At 41.3% G+C, this 21,704-nt stretch overlaps 1 protein-coding gene across 5 annotated transcripts in view; it reads left to right on the top strand.

Annotated features, from left to right (window-relative positions):
- The first annotated feature begins 1,018 nt into the window (after positions 1–1,018).
- The window catches only part of MFF (mitochondrial fission factor), a 34,901-nt gene continuing 14,215 nt past the window's right edge, over positions 1,019–21,704 (top strand). For 2 of the 5 annotated variants that reach the window (XM_054982797.1, XM_054982794.1), the window contains exons 1-6: positions 1,019–1,204; positions 3,710–3,872; positions 6,984–7,204; positions 9,220–9,392; positions 11,277–11,365; positions 19,022–19,180. In XM_054982797.1, coding sequence (XP_054838772.1) covers positions 3,835–3,872; positions 6,984–7,204; positions 9,220–9,392; positions 11,277–11,365; positions 19,022–19,180 — 680 coding nt within the window. In that variant the 5' untranslated portion in view covers positions 1,019–1,204; positions 3,710–3,834. The remainder of the gene's footprint in view (positions 1,205–3,709; positions 3,873–6,983; positions 7,205–9,219; positions 9,393–11,276; positions 11,366–19,021; positions 19,181–21,704) is intronic. The other 3 variants (XM_054982799.1, XM_054982798.1, XM_054982796.1) reach the window with 2 other exon arrangements.

Here is a 21,704-nt window from a genome sequence, read left to right as displayed (position 1 = left end):
GTCACTCTTACCTCTCCGTTCCCACATACAAGATGGGGATAATAATGCATTCATTGTAGGATTGTTATAAGGCTTATAACATAATGTAAGAAGTGAAATTCTGTAAAAATGCATGTTCTTGGGAAAACAAGAGAAACAGTTTCATGGGACAAAACCCCCAGAACTTAATGGGGGAAACTGGATTTGTACTGTTTTTTTTAAAAACTTTTGTTTATTTACTGCAATGCAAGACTAGGATTTTTTCCACATATGCCATCCGAAAAGGGGTAATCTTAAATTTGCATACAAGTTACAGTTACGGCCAGTAATAAAATTTGGGGGGGGGGGGAGGTGTACATTTAGGGTTGTCTTCCTTTAAAGTAAACGCAGTACTTCACTTACACCCCACCTTCCTCCCTAATAGAGATCCAAAACAGTTTGCATCGTTTCCCTCTCTGCAATCTCACAACAACCGTGTGAGATAGGTTAGGTGTGACTGGCCGAAGGTCACCAACAAGCTTCCGTGGCACAGTGAGAATTTATACCCGAGTCTCCCAAATTCTAGAGTGGTGTGCTAACCACTACTACATACATACTGTTTTATGTACGAATGTTTCAGGTCTTCGATACTGCTGATAGCTAACAGCTGGCATTAGCGGCAAGCTTAACCGTTATGTATCAACAAAAGGTCAAATCTTCCAACTTCCGTATGAATATGAGGGGTTGTTTCCACGACAATCCCAGAGGTACTAAACTGGGTAGTTTAACGCAGCAAAATAAAACATCCAGTGGTACTTTAAAAATAAGCAACTTTATTCCAGCATGAGCTTTCGTGAGTTAGCCTTTACTAGGCATCTAAAGAAGTAGCTCTGATTTACCAAACATCAAGCCGGAATAACAGTTTAAGACGCCACTGAACTTATGTTTCATTTTCCAACACCATGACCGGAACTAGGCTTCCCTAGTAAACATGGACGCCACGCCTTCAGCCCTTCCTCGATCACGTGACTTGAGCACGGCGTGCCGCTCGTTACCGGAGACGGTGGCTCAATGGGGACAATTCGGGTCGTTTGTTTTCTTTTTGTTCCGGAGTTGCATAGGTGAGGTACTCGACGCTGTTGTTCGAGCCCCGCTGACGGTTCCCGAAAGAAGAAGCCAGGGAGGAGCCTTACGGGCCGAAGCCGATCCTCGGGAAAGAGGCAGTCGCCTTGCCGCTGGCCTCAGGGTGAGAGCTGTGGGGCATGTTGGACTGGGCCTTCTCCCTGTCAGAACCAACGCAGCTGAGGGTTAAAGAGCGAGAGGAGAAGTTGCTACAGCCCCTTCCCCCCGGCTATCGCCTCGGCTTCTCCCCAGCAGCGGAGGAACCGCGTTCCCTGCAGGCACTTCTGCTGCCGAATGGCCCTGGCACTCTCCCCACGACTACCGTTATTTCCCCTCATCCGCCGTTTCCTAGAGTTGCCAACTCTGGGTTGAAAAATTCCTGGAGATTTGGGATTGGGGGGGGGGGAGCATAGTATAATGTTGTAGAGTCTATCCTCCAAAGATGCCATTTTCTGCAGGGGAATTGAGCCTTCTGGTCTGGAGATGAGTTGTAATTCTGGGAGATCTCCAGGCCTCACCTGGAGGTTGGTGACCCTGTTCCTCTGGTGTCCTCTTGCTGCAACGTCAGCCTCCCCCCATCTGTCTTCCTTCGACACCATTCACCTCCCCAAAGCTGTCTCTTTTCCCCTTGAAGAAAGTTTTAGTAGGTACTTGTATTAGAACAATAGAACAGCAAGATTGGAGACCAACAGGATTTTCAGAGTATGAGCTTTCGAGAGTCAAAGCTCTCTTCTTCAGATAGGTATCTGAGGTAGGATACCTGAAGAAGGGAGCTCTGACTTTCAAAAGCTCATACCCTGGAAATCTTGTTATCTCTATGGTGCCACTGGACTCAAATCCTGCTTTTCTCCATGTCATGCCTCAAGCAGGCAATGGAGCATCTGGTCTGCATCCAAACTGGCCCAAGTACAGTCCCAGCACCTCCAATCAGGTAGTCGATGATGAAAAAGACCTCCACTTGTGACTGTGGAGAGTTGCTGGTAGTCAGAGTAGACTGTACAGACCTTGATAGACCAATGGTATAACCCCATATGCATTCATCTGTTGGTAAGAAGAGACCTTAGTGACCCTAAGTTCAGTCCCCCACATCCCCATTTAAAAGGCTCAGGTACTTGTTGATGTAAATCCCTCTGAGTTCCTGGAGAGCTGCTGCCACACAGAGTAGATAATACTAAACTTGGTAGACTACTGGTCTGACTCAGTAGCCCTAGACACACATTCCACGAACGGGCATGGATCTGTGAACAGATCCTTTGTATGTGTGCTGAGTTATTTTTTTGTTATATTCAGTGTGTGTACAGCTGAATGCACAAGTTAAATGCAAATACCCCAGATACTGATCCCCAGTTTTATTTCTTTTAATGAATGTTTTTTGTCTCTTCCTTAGAAACCAATGGACATGAAAAGATAAGGCAGCCTCATCTCTGAGCGTGTGCTGCCACAATCGTAGTTGAGAGCTTCACCCAGAAGCACTTCATGGGCTGCCATAGTTGCACCTTAAAGTGCTTGCAGGCCAGTTCAGCAGTTGCATACAGAACCAGTTTGGCATAGGCAAATGCAGGCAGCGAGTCCATACTGGCTAGTCCTTTCCCCTGTACTAAAGTGGTCAGGTGAGGGGGCATCTTGTCAGCCTCCTTTGTTGCTGTTTTTACCATAAAGTTGGCTCTCTTTCCTCCCTTTGGCCCAGAAGGTTCCATTTCTGTCACCAGGTTAGCTAACATTTGCACCAGAACAGCTTCCACAAGGCAGATTTTCCCCATATTTACTTTTTTGTCCAGTATCAGCTCAGTTGGCCTTAGACAGACCACCTCCATTTTTCTCTGTAGATATTTATTTGGTAGGATATGACTAGGCAGCTCTTTTCTTAGGGATTAGGCATGTTTCAGTATGTCCTGTCCTTGCAGCCCAGATATATAGAGTGCTCCAGTCGTTCCTGTTTTCCTCCTCCCCTCTCCACTATGGTATATACATATATGTTGTTTGAAGGCTTGATAAAAATTATGGAATAGGCTCCTTTGGTTGGCAGAGCCTGTTGTCATTTAATTCATAGTTGCCCCAGCTCTGTTCTCCTTTATTCCGTTAAGAAAACATGGGTCATTGCTACCCAGTTCCTTAATTGCTTTGTTGGCAGTCAGAATTCTGCAGTGGATTTTTTCCAGCACTAACTCTTGCAGTACATGTCATGTGAGTAGTTGGTGTTTTGTACTGCTCACCTCCCACCACAGCTTCAGTCACTCTTGTGGGATTTTATAGAATACCACAGGCTCAAATGGTCACATTCCCTCTCTTAATCTGCTTTCCCTGCACCCTAGGGATCAAAGATGTTGAATAGTTTTGTTTTGGGTATTTACAAACACAGTGTGTTTATTCAGAGTGGTTTAATTATTTTTTAGATATAGCAGATATCAGCTGGCTGTTTTCATCTTCAAGAGCACTACGAATGATAATTCCGCTCAGAATTGGAGTCTTCAAAAGGAAACTGCATCTTTGAATCCATAAACATATGATTATTTGGAAGCTAAACTGGTGTTACAGAATAGATGCATAGATTAGAAATGCCTTGGGAAATAAATATTTCACTAAGTGATGATATGCCTAATGCTGATCTTGTTTTCTTTTCCCCTTACAGCTTGAAAAGCAGTTGTCATGCTGTCTTATGTACAAAAGTTCCACTGTTTAGGGAGACTGTTATATAACGTAAACAGTGCTTCAGTGTAGTAACATTTGATTAAAACCTTGCAAGCAGACATCAAAATGAGCAGGCGATCAAGCAGTGACATTCCTTTAGGAAGGTTAGTGAAAGCCGTAGAGCTGAACATGTGCTTGTAGTAGTGAGTAGAGAATGCCCTTAAGTGTTGAAAAAAATGTTACATAAATTGTTCTCTGGCCTGAAATGTCACCTTAGTTGCCTTCCTAATTAAAATCTTTTATTTTGGACCTAAAATTGCATAAAGGTTTTACTCAACCCACAGAGCTAGAAGCAGTCAGTTGCCTGGTATCGGAGTTACTTTAAAAACTGATCCTAGAAACCTAGAACGTTGGTATTTTTTTCCATCCCTTTTAAGGGCTGGTAACCAAAAAACTTATTTTTTTGGCTCTGTATCTAGGGCTGCCACCCCCGCCCCTCCCTACCTGGCCGGGGGGGCCGCACCTTCCATGCACGCCCCCCTGCGGAGCTGCATGCCCCCGTGCACAGCAACCGCCAGGATCAGGCCTGTTTTGGCCTGGATCGGGGCCTCTGTGGAGCGCAGGAACGCTCCCGCGCTCCACAGGGGCCTAAAACGGGCCCAATCCGCGCCGAAATGGACACGATCTGTGCCAAAATGGGCGCGGATCAGGCCCGTTTGGGCGTGGATCAGGCCCGTTGTGGGCCCCTGCGGAGCACAGGAACTCTCCTGTGCTCCACAGGGGCCCACAACGGGCCCGATCCGCGGCCAAACAGGCTGCGTGGTGACGTCACTTCCCAGCAGTGATGTCATCACGCTTGCAGGAGCGCACACACGCCCTCTTCGCGCACGCACCCCCCCCCCTCTAGGTAAGAGCCAGGTCTCAATCTCCCACTGGGAGATCGAGGGGGCCTATCAACCCTATCTGTATCTATAAAACCCACTTCCCTCCATGCTGTCCCACTCTGTGCTCATTCTGTCATGTTGTAGTGTGACCAAAAAACTTTTAATGAGTGATGGTGTAAAGCTGTAGAGATAGGAGCAGGTTTCATTTCCAATAGCTGCAAAGATCAGTCAGGTTTGGCTTCTACCTCAACTGTGTGTCAAAGGGTACTTGTGTACTTTTACCCCATTGGATGAAAAATGTGAAGACCTGGATTGGGTGATACTGTTGTGTTAAAGCAAAACCTGACTTGTATTCCCAGTTTTCATTGGTTCTTCCTGAACAAGCATTCCTCATAGGGTGTATTGCACTACCACTAGCAAACAGAAAAACCCACCCTAATAAAATGACAGGTATTTTGCTTGTTTGAAATTGTTAGTCTTGATTATCCAAATAGTTATAATTTTTTTTAGACATTTGCGGTGCAGTCCTAAGCAAAGCTGCTCAATTCTAAGCCCAGTGGTCTAATGCAGCCAAATTCAATCAGTGATCTTACACTGGAGTGTTTCTGTGTAGGATTTCACTGTAAGATACTGCCTTTCTGGTGTTTTTTCTGGTATGTTTTCAGCGGGGCTTATAACAAGAAAAAAATCAAACTACAATAATAAAATAAAAAGAATAAAACTATAGTAATATAAAATTAAATGATTTTAAATATTACAATTCAAAGCTAAAATCCATTCCCAAACTGTTATTGACAGACCTGGAAATATCTCTGATGTTTAGAAATGTGATAAATGTGCATAGGAATGTAGAATATTTGTTCTAGCCTGTTTAGGAAAGCAATGTCTAACATCTTGGGCCTCGTTTAAGTTCACTGAAGGCAACAATAATGTTCTTCCTTTCCCAGTATAAAATCTTGAGAATTATGTGAAAGGTTTCTTGTGGCCATTCATATGATGGGGTGCTGATAAACAAGCTGATAGCATGTGTACTGACATATTTTTAAAAAGCACGTAACTCTCTGATAACAAGAACAATGTCTAGATGTCAGTGCTAAACTTCAAATTGGCCTTATGTTATTAGTGGCGCAACACTGCTTCTGAAATCCCAAGATACACAGTGGCCATCTTTATTGTGAAGGTTTGCTATCACTTAGTCTAAAGGTGGGCAAAAGTTGGCTGTGGTCCACTAGCCAGCTTTTAATGAACCATCCAGATAATTCTTCCCCAAAATGCTGAACTCGGACTAATCCAGCAAAATGCTCTTTACATTTTTAAGCAAGACTGCATAGTTGGGATGACAGCATAGATTAGTGGCACATAACTTGTTAAGACGTCCTGAGTATAGATTCTTGGTTTACATTTAATCAGTGGCCTCAAGAATTCTTGTTTAAAGTGAGCAGTGCAAGACTGAAATCAGCCTACTTTGCCCTAGCCGATGACAAAATGTGAACTAGAGGAATCACAGTTTTTTATTAAAACTTGTATGTACATTGAGCTGTGTGACTGCTGAGCTGGAAGCAGTTAACACTGTTTTATTTGCTTGGCTTCGTGAGAAGCCTCATTACTTGAGGCTTCCCGTTGGTGCAAGTGGCATGAGCTGTGTGCAGAGTGAAACTACAGATTGGGCCTGTTCTGTATTCTATCACTTAAAACAGTACACTCTCCGGAAATTAACCAGACAACTTTGTTCTTGGCACTTAAGAAAGCTATTTTAATCTGGAAGTTCTTGAAATAAATTGCATGGAGCACGTTCTGAATGTGTGGCTATTGGCTATTATTGGCAATTTAATCTTGTTTTATCCCAGCTCTCACTAGATAATGCATGTAATAATTTTCTGAAACTGTTACAATAAGGTGTGAATGAAATGCAGGTGAGGGGAGATCCTTCATTTTCATTATACAGGTCAGAATGTGTACCAAAGCTTTATCAAAGTGCAAGCTGTTTATACTCTGATTTACCATATTTGCAACATTGTCCTCTCTTCCATTTGCCTGTTATACAGTTGTCCTGGGTGGGCATACAAAAAGATCTGTCCTTATTTTCATCTGTTCCATGGTGACTGCTAGGGTCAAAGTGAGAAGTTTGTCAGTGCCTGAAGGGATTTTTTTGATGAATAAACGGAAGTAGCTCGTTGAATTTTAACCTGCATGTAAAATCATAGGGGTGTCCTGTTATAGACACTGGCCATATTGCAGTGAACACATTTATGCAATGGACAATGCTTTGGGGAAAGGGAAAATCTGCCAAATTAGTGAAGAAATGTGTTTTTGTGTCAAGAGTACAAGAAGCTGATGTTGTATTACTCTTTACTGTAGGGAGATAATTTGAGTCGTTTTGTTTCATATCAGGATGAGTGCAGCAGCATTCCCTTCTCCAGCTGCTGAAGTGGCAGAAATGAATCGAATTCAGTATGAAATTGAGTATACTGAAGGGATCAACCAGAGAATGAGAGTTCCAGAAAAACTCAAGGTAGCTCCACCCAATGCTGACCTTGAACAGAGTGTAATTGAAGGAGGACTTCCCAATGCCAGTGTAACTATGCAGGTGCCAGAGCGGATTGTAGTGGCAGGTACGTTTACCTTTTGGTGTGTGGTGTTAATAAAGTATTATATTGTTAAATTGTAACTTTCTGTATGTTCAAGTCTACACAAAAATCCCTGTTTTGAAACAGCATCTGAAGTCAGGCAGAGATCTATGTGCAGAGATTCTTGAAGTAATTCAGCCTTAAACCAAAGTGTTGTAATGGGGAAAATGGTATTGAGAGAAACTAATGAGAAGTATGTTGTTTGTTCGTTCCTTTATCCTGTTTCTGAATGCCTGAAACGAGTGACTATACTTTCTTTCTGAGTTTCTTCCATTGTAGCATTCTGCTCTTAGGAATTCATGTAGGATTGATTTGATACTGACATACATAGGAGATCCTGTAAAGTATACTTGGGCAGACTTCTGAAAATGGAGCGTGGTCTGTTCCTGCAGTTTGCAATGCTCTGCAGATGAGCAGTCCTAACTCTCTTCATTTTAGAAGTCCATGTGATTTCCATGGAACTTTACTTCTAAGAGAATGCATGTAGAATGCTGGTATGTAAATCTACAAGTCAGTGATAATGCTGAGATAAATTTAACATATATGTAAGTCTTTTGCATGTGTTTCTATTCATTTGTTCCAATGGATTTTTAAAAAATTAATGTATTTTCATCTGACAAAGAAAAGAAAGAGCGATCAAAGTTCATGAATCAGAAATTATACCAAACCATAGTTAAATGAAAGCCAGTGTGTTGTAGTGGGTAGAATGCCAGATGGGTTTCTGGGAGTCCCAGGTGTGATTCACCACATTTTTATGGAAGCTCCCTGGGTGATCTTGGGGCAGTTGCTCTCTCTCATCTCAATCTACCCCAGTGGGTGGTTGTTGTAAGGATAAAATGGTGGAGGGAAGAATGGTGTTGTAAGCCATTTTGAGTCCCCTCTGGGGAGCAAGGTGGGTGGAAATACCTAAGTAAATAAAATTAAATAAGTTTGTTTGGTATGATATTGGAATTGACAGGGCATGGCTTATGATCACCTGGCAACCACAATCAGAAACTATGGCTGTAATTTGAAAACCTTGGGTTTAGTATCCTGCTGCTTAACGTATGTGAATGGATGCACGCACTAATTAGGACAGTTATTTTGTCTCAGAAGGCTCTTTCAACTATAGATTTGGAGTGCTGAGATGATAGAAAAACTAGATTAGGCAAAACTGTGATTTTCCTGACTGCTTAAAACCATGCTTTTGTTCTAAACTGTGATTAATACAAACCCTATTTTGTTGTGATATCTGCACTGAACCCGTAACATTTATGCATGCATGTGTTCTTCTCAGTCTCAATAGCACAACAACATGTTTCTGATGTTTTTTAAAATATACTTTTCTAAACTAGAATCATTGGAGTAATGGGTGGGGGGTGTAAGCTAGATGTACACCATAAATTGATCATAAGTATGTCAATATCAGAAGACCGGATCATGTGATGTTTTCTTAAGATTGTGGGGGAAATCAAGTATTGAAGAATATTTTAATCTAGAGAGTAAGTGGATTAGAATTGTGAAATATTTTTCTACCATTTTTTCTACTTTCTTTTACCATTAAATATTAGCCTGTGTCTTAGCTCTTGTTGGGGTACTGTGGGCACGTGAGACTATTATTTAACACTTTGTTCTGATGCAGTTATATGGGGAAAAGATTGAAGTATTTAAACACAGGATGTTGTCTTTAAAACATCTTTTGTTTATCAGCTGTATAGTATTTTTACAGTGTGAAGCTATGCAGAATTATTCCTGTCTAAACCCACTGATTTCAGTGGCCTTCAGCTGCTGTAACTTTGCATCGGATGCACTGACAGTGTGCCAAGTGACCTACAATTGTAAAAATTTGATTATTTTACAGGTGACGCTTATTGTGGGTCACCAATATCCCCCAGTGAATTCCTGCCTGAGGTGGGATGAGAACTTGACTCACCCATGTCCAGTATGCCATCCACTAAACCACGTTTAATAAATGAAATGTCTTAATGTTCCTGGTTTTTAATGTAATGCTGTTGTTGCAGGTAATAGTGAAGACATTCCACTTTCCAGACCCCCAGATCTAGATCTTCTCCAGTCAACTCCATTCAAGCCTTTATCACTGAAAACACCTCCCCGTGTTATCTCACTCAGTGAACGACCGCTAGATTTCCTGGACCTGGAAAGAGCTCCTTCTCAGACTCCTCAAAATGAAGAGGCTAGTATTTGTTCTGTCTGGTTTCATCACATTTTGTTTCAGGATTTTATCTATCAAGGAAGTGAAAAAGGCATGCCAGTTATTTCCTGCACAGTGTACTTCAGGTCAGATTGGTACTGAACAAGGGATAGCTTTGTTTTCTGTAGTACAGTGTATACTTAATGTGACTATTTCCTGTTTAAAGGAAAGGTACTTTCAAGGAACCTTTTTGTGGACTCTGAATGCTTTGCTAATGTAATACTCCCTGTCTTTACTGTATTGGAATGGAGTGTGAATGTTGAGTGACAGGAGAATTCCAGTATGGCAGAACCAGAAAAGAGAAGAGACAGTTGGGATAGAAACTGTTAGAACAGTTGGATAGGGAAGGAGAGAAAGTGAGGTGATAGCATCACGGTAAGAAGCAGAGCAGTAGGACTGGGAAAAAAATAATTTTTTACTTGGAATATTATTAGTAAATGTGTTAAGTGATATTTCAGTGGCAGTTATTCAGATTCAGATTACTTTATTACAGCACTTAGCCAGTACATTTACCATAGAAGTTTAAGTGCACATTTTACAACCATTAAAACATGGAACATATGAATATATACAATTTGAGAACATAAAATCCTAATATCTATCAAAATGTGTAAAAACCAGGAAGTCAGCATAGTTCTAAGCAAGCAACCAAAATGGAGGTCTACACTCTAATGGGCTTTAACAACCAGAGCACAAAATTTCGCTATCTGGTGTAGTGCAGTCATATCTGAGTTTGACAACAGTTTCTCTTATTTGATCTTATCTGTGGCAGTTATTCTATTTTGTTGTTCTTTTTAATGTGAGTTGAAAATATAGGAATATTTGAAGGATCTCTGATCTAGATGATCCAGGCTAGCTTGATCTTGGAAAATAAGCAGGTCGCTTCTCGGTCTTTTGGCTAAGATCAAGTGCAGGGTTGGTACTCTTTAGTACTTGGATAGGAGACCTCCAAGAAAGTCCTAGGTCACTGCACAGAGGCAAACCACCTCTGTTTGTCTGTTGCCTTGAAAACCCTATGGGGTCGCCATCAGTTGGCTGCAACTTGCTGTCACTTTACACACACCTCAATGGAAGAAGGTAATCTTGAATACGTTAAGCATCCTACTCTCTCTGCAAGCATGGCATATGCAAATGAATTGCAAAGACATCCATATCCGGATGGAGGTGTGCCTCCAGTGCATGCCTTGCTGCTCCATGGCAAGGACCTTCTTCCAGAGCATGCTGTAGTTTAGATCTATCCTTTCCGATGTCTCTTTCAGTGTTGTTCTTTTAATACTTTGAAGCACTTCATATGCTCTGCTGCTTTTTCTGCACCTTCTGCCAGCTGTCTATGGCTGCTTGGGCAAAACAATGAGGCACTGAAGGGCACAGTATGAATTGCCCATGGAGGCTGCAGCAAGAAAAAAGTTAACGCTAGCAACTCTAGTCTCTGAACTTAACACTATTTATGAGCTGTGGTTAAAAAAAACTTACATGAGTCTGCTTTTAGATTCTTGTGGTGCCACAGCAGTTACAAAGAATATCCATAAATATATATTCACTTACTGTTATCTTCCCTAAACCTTTCCTCCATATTTGATTGCTTAAATCAGACTAGTTTTGTGCTGTAATAAGAAGCTGATACGCAGGAAAAAAATATTTCCAAGAGTGAAGGATATAATCACTTTTTAGTTCTTGACTGAGAAAAAGTCTCATTTTAAAAACTGGGAATAAAGGAAGAATGATGTAGTCTTAAGATGCATTTGATGCATTACCCCTACATGAAAGTAGTGTGTTGATCAATATTAGAGGCCCCCCCCCCCTGTTGTTGATGTGGAAGATGCTGGAACTTGGCCTGTTTCTTTTTCGCCTTACTTCATTTTGCAGGTTCGCTCAGTAGGGAGACTGAAAAGAGAACGTTCCATGAGTGAAAATGCAACTCGTCAGAATGGCCAATTGGTCAGAAATGAATCAATGTGAGTGGAGACATTCTTGACATATGTCAAAAGTGTTAGTCGCCGTGTTCCTTCCCATTTCATGCTCAGAAGGAACCCACTAACTGCTGGTAAACAACGGCAGAGGACTTCAACTTTTAAAATTAGTTGAACAGATATAAGTTAATTTGATGTAACATTTCTGTCCTTTTTTTTTGTTCTCAGAATTGTTTATTTTTCCAGCTTCAGGAATCTGATTTAGGCCAGCTGCTAGAAATCTCCATAGGCTATTAGGAATTGGTAATTTCTTTAAAAGTGTCTACATGGCCAAACTTACCATATGAACATTTTGTCTACTTTTAAAAATCTCAAAAGCATCATCAGTGTGTGAACAAAAAAAACCCCATATGGTTGGTATATCCTGAACTAAAGATAAGCGACTAAAACCAGTTTTGCAGAATTATTATTTTTTTAAACGGGGGATCAAAACAGCAACATCTGCATGGACACAAAAGTTACAGAACAAAAAGCCTTGGCCAGCTATAGCAATCCAAATGTCTGAAAATGGAAGAAGGAGAAAAATGAGAGGGACTAAGTGGGAATACAAGAAGGGGAGAGCAGGTGAAGCAAGTCCCAGATGGTTGGTTAAGGGAACTGCGGTGGGGGTGGGTGGGATCATGAGGATGGGTGATCACGGTGGGAGCAGGGGGAGAGAGCAAGTGGCAAAGAGTCAACAGAGAGGAAAAAACTGGTAGGAGATAGTCATATGGAATGGGAGGAAGATGTAAACGTCAGAGTTTTGAATTGTCAGCTCTAAGAGAATGTCTGCTGGGACTGTCCCAAGCAGCAGTTCTCTCAGTCATGAGGATGGTTAATCTCAAAGGCAGAAGTTCCTGTCTTTGCTGCAATCCTTGTAGATGCTTTCAGACCCCTGCAGATGGCTATGAAGGTGGGACCAGTAGCTGCTCTCTATCTTCTGAGGATAGTTGCAACAATGAGAAGAGTCCTGACTTTTGTGGTCATCCTCAGGGAGCTTGAAAAGAGCTGCTATGATGATCCTGGCAGCTGCTCTCTGAGTCCTAAGGACAGCTGCAAAAGTGGAACTCTTACCACCTTCTTAGCCATTTCATCAAGCAAGCAAAAAACAAGCTGTAACATTTTGTTGGGGGTCCCAGTTGGTTTGATGCCTTTTAAAATGTTAATTCCTTAAAGACTGTTGGGTGATTAGTTTTTTTTTACTTTTAAGCAGAAATTCTGTTTGCAAGCTGAACAATTTATTCAGTTTCCAAACACTGAACAGTGCAAGCAGTGTCTGCACTCGTTCTCTCCCCCCCCCCCCTTTCCTCTGACATAGGTGTCTTGTTTATAATTGAGCCAGGGAATCAGGGAGCACAAAGATGGGGAAAAGCTGTGGTGGCAATACTGTCAAGAAAAACCAAGGCATTGTTATCTCTTTACTGAGCAAGGCAGAGGTTCAGAAAAGGCTGTCCAGCTGCTTGTAATCACCATTGGAGCTTGTGATGGAGGCTTCTGTACACATGATCCCCCATTCAAAGTGTAACTGGCTCTCAGATGTGTTTGGATAAAATGTATGATTTTCCTAGCTGTTTAAGCTGTTCTGCTTGAAGTATTTCTGCTGGTCTTACTTGGCACTTGAAAGGAATAGAGTAATATTCACCCCTGAAAACCCATATGGTTTGGGATGTATAGAATGATAGAGATGTTGCCTTCTATAACATTCTGATAGGTAGGCCTGAGAAGAAAAAGGCTGAGCCCCCAGGCTGCTGCCTCCAAGTACTATCCATTCAAGTGCTCAAGCTCTTAGGCAGCATTTCGTAAAAACCTGTGCCTTTTTTCTGTCTGCTAGGAGGATGTGTTTAGTTGTGACCTTGCCATGACAGCAGCTCCATTGCACAGACATCTCCCACATTCTAGTAGGTGAACTATGCCATAACCTAGTATGTTAGCTGAATGGAAAAGGTTCTACAATAGATTTTGCAAGTTCGAAGAGAAGAATTTTCTTCATTCTTGTCTTTCGTGAACACCAGTGTTTTGTCATCTCTGTACCTGCCACATTAATATATGGAGTGGCTTTCCTGGCAACTGTTAAAATATAGAGGATCTTAAATGCTTTCCAGTTCTAAAGTTAGCTGGCTACAAGAAGTAATCAAATGTCCCAGTCATTGTTCATGTTGACTTACACTGTGTAATCTGCCTTGAGTCTCAGTGAGAAAGGCAGACTATAAACAAAGTGAAAGAAAGAAAGAAAGAAAGAAAGAAAGAAAGAAAGAAAGAAAGAAAGAAAGAAAGAAAGAAAGAAAGAAAGAAAGAAAGAAAGAAAGAAAGAAAGAAAGAAAGAAAGAAAGATGCCTTGTTTGATGACCTTGCATTTATTTGGGAGGTTGCCTGTATAAGTAATCACAGTTATTATTCACGGTGACATAACCCTGAATTTTTCCTGCGAATTAAAATGCCCCAGTTCCAGTCACCCTACTCGGCTAAAGATGAAATGTACACTTGACCACTGACTATTAACCATTCATCAAATATGTCTTTAATTGTGTTGCTCTCTGCAAAACTGATCTTGATACATCTCAAAGAATTGTCAGTAAGTTGTATATTTGGTTCAAGCCATAATTATTATAAAAATTTTATCAGTTTTAAAAATTGCTTATTCTCCTGTAATGAATACGGTGAAACATTTGGGTTTAAAATTGATAGTTTAAAAGATTGTGGGATCAGTTCAGATGAACTTTTCTGCCAATAACAATTATGTGTGATGGGAAAGACACCGAGTTTTTTGTTCCTTTACCTTTCTTTGTTGGTAGTTAATACTGGACAGATCCCTTTTTTAGCCTGAGATATTAGAATCTGGGATCCATGACTGATTGACGCTGCAATTATGACAGTGCAGCATAGGGTATTTAATAAGCCTCTGTTGCTTATGCTTTTGAAAGAAGTTTTGAGAGACTGCTTGTTTGCATTTGCTGGAGGAAGTGGCTCTATATCAGTAACTGCTGAGAAATTATGTAGTTCTGTCTCAAGGTTTAGGCTGAAAATGATTCTTTGCATACCCATGTGTTTTTATTCCATAGTTCTTTTGAGTTTTTCATATTCCTGTTATGCTAGCAGGAATATTCAATATTTTTCCATTCTGCTGTTGTAGAAGTGATTTCAACCTAAACATCTGTGGATATGGGTGTGGTGCTGCTGTTGTGAATGACTCTGGTCATGCTTGATTCGGATATAAGCGTGCACGAAAGGAGCACTAAGCATCTAGTTAGCTTTCCTATATCAAATCATTTAATTCCTTGCAAAAGATATACCACAAATAACATTTTAGGTTTGTTACTTGGGTATAGTAAACTAGTAATACTATTACAGAATATACTTCCATTCTGAGCCTTTATTAAGATATGATTATTCAGCATTCTTATCAGCTCAGTCAACAGAAAATCATACTATCCATTATTACTAAGTAAGTAAGTAATTTATTATTACAGCACTTGGCCAGTACGTTAACCATAAAATTTAAGTGCACATTTTACAACCATTTGAAACATGAAGCATATAAGTATATACAATTTAAAAACATAATTTCCTAATATCTATCAAAATTTGTAAAAACCAGGAAGTCAGCATAGTTCTAAGCAAGCAACTGAAATGGAGGCCTAGGCTCTAATGGGCTTTAACGACCAGAGCACAAAATTTCGCTATCTGGTGTAATACAGTAAAATCGGAGTTTGACAGCAGTTTCTCTAATTTTTTCTTATCCGAATGTTCAGAGATACCATCCAGAAAGGGAATAATAAATCTCATACGTGCTTCCTTATAGAAAGGGCATCTCAGGAAAACATGTTCCTGGGTTTCGACCTCCCCAAGTATGCAAGGACATAGTCTCTCATTCCAAGGAATCTTGTTAAATCTGCCATCCAGAACAGCAGAGGGTAAGGCAGAACATCTGGCCAAAGTAAGCGCTCTCCTGAGATTATTTACCTCCAGAATGGATAAATAAGAAGCAGGTGCAGAAATATATCTGTTACTAGGAGGAGCTATAAAAGCAGGAGTGCCTTGTAAGTCGGATTGTCGTTCAATATCATCTATCCTTTGCCTAACCATTTGCCTTGCTTGATCGCTTCCCATCATGAGAAGTACTTGAGGGGAAAATCCTATTGCCCTGATTTTCTGTCTAGTGGCAATCATCCACTTGGACTGAAAATCATCAGTTAAGATTAGGGGTAATAAACCACAAGGATTTAAATTTATCCTTATCCATAGGAAGATGGAATGCAGGGTGATCTTTGCTTCAACTTTCTGCATGCCAGTCTCAAGGCGAACCATTGCATTAGAAACACACTTTGGAACTTGAAGGACCGCTCTCAAAAATTTCGATTGAACTAACTCTAAAGGTGCAAAACAAGAAGTTGGTGGTCCAAGAAGTGACCCGTATAACATCTGAGTTAGTGATTTGGCCCTAAACAATTTTAAGGCTGCCGGCACAAAATATCCCCCTGAAGTGCGGAAGAACTTCAGTATACTTTGAGCAGATCTATCTCCCACACATGCTGATGCATGACTATGCGCGACCTTGGATCCTGAAGCTTGGATAATCATTCCGAGATAACGATAATGAGTAACCTGCTCAAGAATATGGCCATTTATACTCCAATTTCTACTTCGAGGTCTCTTACCGAAGGCCATCACCTTCGTCTTTTGATAATTAATGTCCAGTTTGTAGGTATTACAATAACTGGCAAATCTCTTGAGTGTTCTCCTCAAACCAATAGGAGTTCTAGAGAAAATGACCGCATCATCCGCGTACAGGAGAATGGAAATGGGACGCTGTGCCAATTTAGGCGAGTGGAGATCAGCCCCATTTAGATGGTCCACCACATCATTGAGATAAAAGTTAAAAAGAACTGGGGCTAACATACACCCCTGCCTAACTCCTTTAAAAGTGGGGATTTTATCTGTTAAATGTCCCTGACCAGTACATCTCACCCTCAATGAGGTTTGTTCATGAAGAACACGTATAAGAGCTAAGAGCCTCCTGTCTATAGTAGAGGCTTCTAATTTGTTCCAAAGAATAGATCTGGAGATGGAATCAAAGGCCGCTTTAAGATCAATAAAAGCTGCATACAGGGAGGATGGTCCCTTACCAGAATATTTTTCAATGAGGTGCTGGAGTATGAGACAATGGTCCATTGTAGATCTACCCTGCCTAAACCCACCTTGTTCCTGGACCATTATATCATCCTGCTCCAACCACGATGTAAATTTTTCCAGGAGATGTTTGGCATAAAGCTTGCTGATGACACTTAGTAAACTTATAGGCCTATAATTTGCGGGGTCTTTTCTACTGCCATTATTACTACATTGATCATTAAAGAGGAGCAATTACGAGTCCGAGAAAGTATCTTACCCAAAGATTATGTCACAGGTAAGGAGCTCCCAGTCAGTTCCCCTTCTCATATTTATAGGGTTTCAGAACCATCTCCTAACAATAACTCACTCTTCCTCTAGAAAGGCTCACATTCTTGGCTAAGTATCTTATAACTTCAATCACTAGGCAAGGTTATCTATATTTGAAATGTCTTAAAGTATATAAAAATGTAAGTTCATTCTTCCTACATTTTATCTTAACAAAGTCTGTGGAAAATTAGTGATTACAAATTTTTCATACATTTGAATATATTTTGGCCCTCAACCAGCACATTCATTCTTGAGTTATTATTCCTCCAACTTCTGTGGAGTTGGACATTCCTGTCATTGTCAGATACTCTCTGCACCTGGGCCTCCTCATATTGTAGCAATTGATATGGGTTAGAAGGCTCTTCTGATCTAAACCAGGCCATACAACTGTGTTACTGCTCTGTTTCATGTCCATTGCAAGGTTGTTCTGTTCCAGGCTTCTAGACTTTGTGGTATATCTACCTATGGGACCTGACTAGCTCAGTTTCTATGTGCAAAAACATCTTCTGTGACTTTCTTGGCCAAATTCAGGAACTGTTCTCCTGTAGTTCTAGTTCTATCTGTAACACTGTCTCCTACTAACCTGACAGCATATCTTAGATGGATCATTCCCATATTTTTTCAGACATTATATGCATGATCAGCCTTGCAGAGAGTCTCTGGGGCAGTTTTTGTGATATGAAAGACATAAAACGTGGAAGATTTTGATCTATAGATTTTTTTCCTTCAGTGAACTTGGATAATTATAAAATCAGTTCCAGGGGCTTGACCCTCTTTGCTAATTTGCTCTTTGCTTATTTTATGGGGTGTGTAGCCAACCTGAAAACAAACTTCAGCTTACATTAGGTTTTGCTGGAAAATGTACTAGCTGTCTTTTAAGGAAATGCCCATTGTTGAATATCTTCTGCAGAACTTGTTACCAAGATCCTTTAATTACAGGAAAGAAACCAGAGCAACAGAGGGAGCATTTAGCTTGTAGTATATAAATCTCTTCCTAGTTCCTGCACAGACCACCTTTTCTTTCACAAGCCTTCCTATGGCTCACTAACTAACAAATAACCTGTTCCTTACATGTAGGTGTCAGCCATAATCCCTACACTGTGCTTTTGGAAAAACAAACACAAAGAGGATTATTTCTCTTGGGATCTTTGCATTTATCTTGCAAAAAGTCACATCTGCAAAATTTTCCCTAACTCTGATCTGATAGTGTGGAGCAATTTTCCCAGGTTTCAAACTTGCCATATACACTTCAGAGCAACTGTATTGCATGTAGCAAGAATAACCCATGAGTAGACATGCATTATTTTAAATCCCTAACAGGTAATTTGTGTGATACCATTGCTTAGTTAGAAGTTCATCTGTCAGGAAGCATGGTGCTTATTTAGGATAATAACTGTTTTGAATATTATCATTTCTCTTACAAGCAGCCTTAAAAGAGCTCCCTGTTGGCATTTCATATAAGTGCTATTAGAATTAGTGTTCATTTGTAGACTTCTGAATAGGAAGTTGCTAATGGGTCAGTTGAAATAGGTAGTTAGCTTTAAATTTATAGTATATTATGGTTGCAAGGTAAAAATAGGGCTGCAAACCTCTGCATAGTTCCTTGGAACCAAGTGTGTTTTAAACATCTAACAGTTTTGATTAAATGCTCAGGAGTGGAGCGGCAGCCTCTCTAGCATGACTTGTTTATGTTAAACCTGAGTGACAGTTGTCCATTCAAAAGCTGTCAGGCATACTCTCATGAAATATAGTCCCACATTTGCATGTTCTAGCTTTGTATTTGTATACCAGAACATACTATATTGTTTTAGCTAAACTGCAGCTAAACTTCTGTTTTCCAAAATGTTTTCTGTTTTCTTATACAATTCTGACATACAGTGTATCAAAATTTAACTATTTAGTATCTGCTTAAGAACGATTATTCTTTTTAAAAAAAAAAACTGAATCTTACTGGGTGTGTTGTGCATTGACACAAGAACTTCTTGATTACCATGGATCAAAAGTGAGTTATCTTAAAGTTAGTTTCTTGTGGCTAATTTAAAGGATTTCTAGATGTAACTCACAAGATAGCCACCTCTTCCTTGATGGTGTTTTTACCTGTTGATGGGGAAACTGTAGGGCAATACAGGAAATTTTCAGAAAGCATTGATTGGTGGGTAATTTTTTTTCCTGTCTAAAGCCTGACACCAGTGTTTCTCTCTTCATTTGCTACGCTTGCACAAACAGTGTGACACCATCACCTCAACAGGTTCGTGTCTGTCCTCCCCAAATGTTCTCTGAAGATGGATCTAATCTTTATTCTGCTCGGGGCATTTTGTCGCTTATCCAGTCTTCCACCCGTAGGGCTTACCAGCAAGTCTTGGATGTGCTGGATGAAAATCGCAGGTGATTGGCCATCACTGATTCTGCCCAATTTACTGCTTCTTACCTTTCCTTTCCTTTAAATTGTTTTTTATTTGTTAAATAATATGGAATAAAATTAATTTGTTTCTTTTCTTTTGCTTTTGCTGTTTGTGAATGATGCTTCCAAAATTCACATTTCATGGGTTGTCTTCAATCTGATCAAAGAAATAAGATAAACATCTTTATACTGGTTTAAAATCCCCATCTTTTCCTCAGTCGAAATAAAAAACAGAGCAACAAGATTGAGCATATGTACAATCTAGACAAAGCTAATCCCTTTAAGCCCTGATGATTTCAGTGGGTGGAGGCTTTTCCCTTTTTAATCACACTGGGAAATGTAGAATGTTCATTATTACAGTAACCCACCAGTGCCAAAATGACTTCAGAAACAAAGTTCAATGTATTGTGGTAATGTAAATGAAAAATAATGATTTTGATTTTGGCTGTGCTGTCATCTTCAGTTGCATATAGTTCTTGCTATTAGAAGAAAAGATGCAGAAGTTCAACTCTGAAAGCCAGACTACATAGTGACTTTAGACAAATTGGAGGGGAAACAGTTCTTAAGACCTAGAATATGGAAGAAGGACCCTGTACACCTGGGTCCTTCAGCTGACCCAAAGTCTTTACTTGCTATCAGTCCATCAGTTGACTGGAAAGCTAATTTTAATCTGATTAAAGTTTTAGATGTTGTACTACTTGCATAAGATAAATGATGTTATTTTAAAAGATTTTTTTTCAGACAGAACTATAGATGTGAGTGCTCTAATTACATTTGTGTTTGAATCCACTTATTGCTGAATCCCTCTTTCTTGCTTCCTATTTAATAATCAGATTTCCAATAAGAGATCTACATATTCTGTTGTTGCTTAAAGGATTTGTGACATGACTGTCAGGAACCTTAGCTACATGAGATTCCTGTAAAGTTTAGCACTCAGAGGAAAGTCCCCACATTGCACATGTGAAGAGACTCGTGTGAGCTTTGACATGAGAACACCAGTTAAGTGAAAAATCCTACTCTGTTTACAAACGCTTTTTATATCTCAATGCCATGAGCCAGGGCTGGAGTGGAGCCCTGCCTCATAGCATGAAGAGTTATATAGTTTGTTTTGTTTCAAGATCAATACAAAAGGCTTACAGTGGGAAAGCAGCATCTGATTTCTTCCCCCTCCATGTCCCTTTACTCATCTTGGAGCATTTAGCACCTAGAAGATACGGTTCTTTTTCCTCTCATCCTCTCAAGAAAATATTGTAAAAGGTGCTAAATGTTAGAATTAGACATATAATCATAGTTTTGTGAAATTTTTGTTGTCTGTATGGCATCTCAGAGTTGAGCAAACTACCTGGAAACACCTAGCATCAGTTTTTGGGAGAACGTGCTTACATAGTGATAGTCTGATCTAGAACTCTATCCAGATTCCAATGTGTGTATGGCTTTTTACAAGTTTAGGGGCTGCTCATTTATTTTCACTGTTGGGAGTAGGGGTGTGCACCCCGAAAATATTCTAATTTCCTGCTTTGGGAAAGCCGCTTCGGATTCTGGTATTTCAATCACTTCAGAATGCTCTGTAAAGATTCGGAGCATTCCAAAGTGATTTATGGAACTGGGATTTCTCCCAGCACCCCACCCACCACCACCCAACCCCCCCACTTAGCCCACCCCTCCAATCAACTTACCTGGCCCTAAACATCCCTTTAAACTATCAGCTGGCAGGCAGCAAGGGAGATTCCCCCCTGCCACCAGACAGTTGATAGTTTAAAGGGCCCCTGCCTTGCAAGCTGGTCCCTTAAACCTATCAGCGGAACAGGCTTCGCCTCAGAGCCCCCTTACCCTCCTCTAGCTGGTTGGGATGGGGGGAGGAGACTTGGAGGCAAAGTCAGTTCTCAGCACGGCTTTAAGCCGCTGCTGCCTGGGTCCAGGACTTCCTGGGCCCTGGCGGTTGCAGCTGACAGAGCTCTGGGCTGGCGGGGGGTGCAGGCAAATGCCTGCATTCCCGCCACCACCGTCAGCCACTGCCACCGGGACCCGGGACTTTCTGGGCCCTGGCGGCGGCTGACAAAGAGCTCCAGGCTGGCGGGGGCTGCAGGCAAATGCCTGCGTTCCCACCGCTGCCGTCAGCCACTGCTACCGGGGCCCGGGACTTCCCAGGCCCCAGCAGCAGCGGCTGACAGTTCCAGACTGGCGGGGGCGACAAGCAAATGCCTGCATTCCCGCTGCCACTATCAGGCATTGCCACCGGGGCCCAGGGCTTCCCGGGCCATGGCAGCGATGGCTGATGGCGAGTTCTGGCCCGGCAGGGGCTGCACAGGCAAATGCCTGCATTCCTGCCACCACTGTCAGCCACTGCCACCGGGGCCTGGGACTTTCCGGGCCCCGGCGGCGGCAGCTGACAGAGAGCTCCAGGCTGGTGGGGGCTGCAGGCAAATGCCTGTGTTCCCACCGCCTCCAGCCACTGCCGCCGGGGCCCGGGACCTCCCAGAGCCCGGCGGCGGCAGCTGACAGAGAGCT

The sequence above is a fragment of the Eublepharis macularius genome, chromosome 6 (assembly GCF_028583425.1).
Source record: "Eublepharis macularius isolate TG4126 chromosome 6, MPM_Emac_v1.0, whole genome shotgun sequence".
NCBI lineage: Eukaryota > Metazoa > Chordata > Lepidosauria > Squamata > Eublepharidae > Eublepharis > Eublepharis macularius.
The sequence above is the reverse complement of the archived record's forward strand: the minus strand, read 5'-3'. Positions and strand labels throughout refer to the sequence as shown.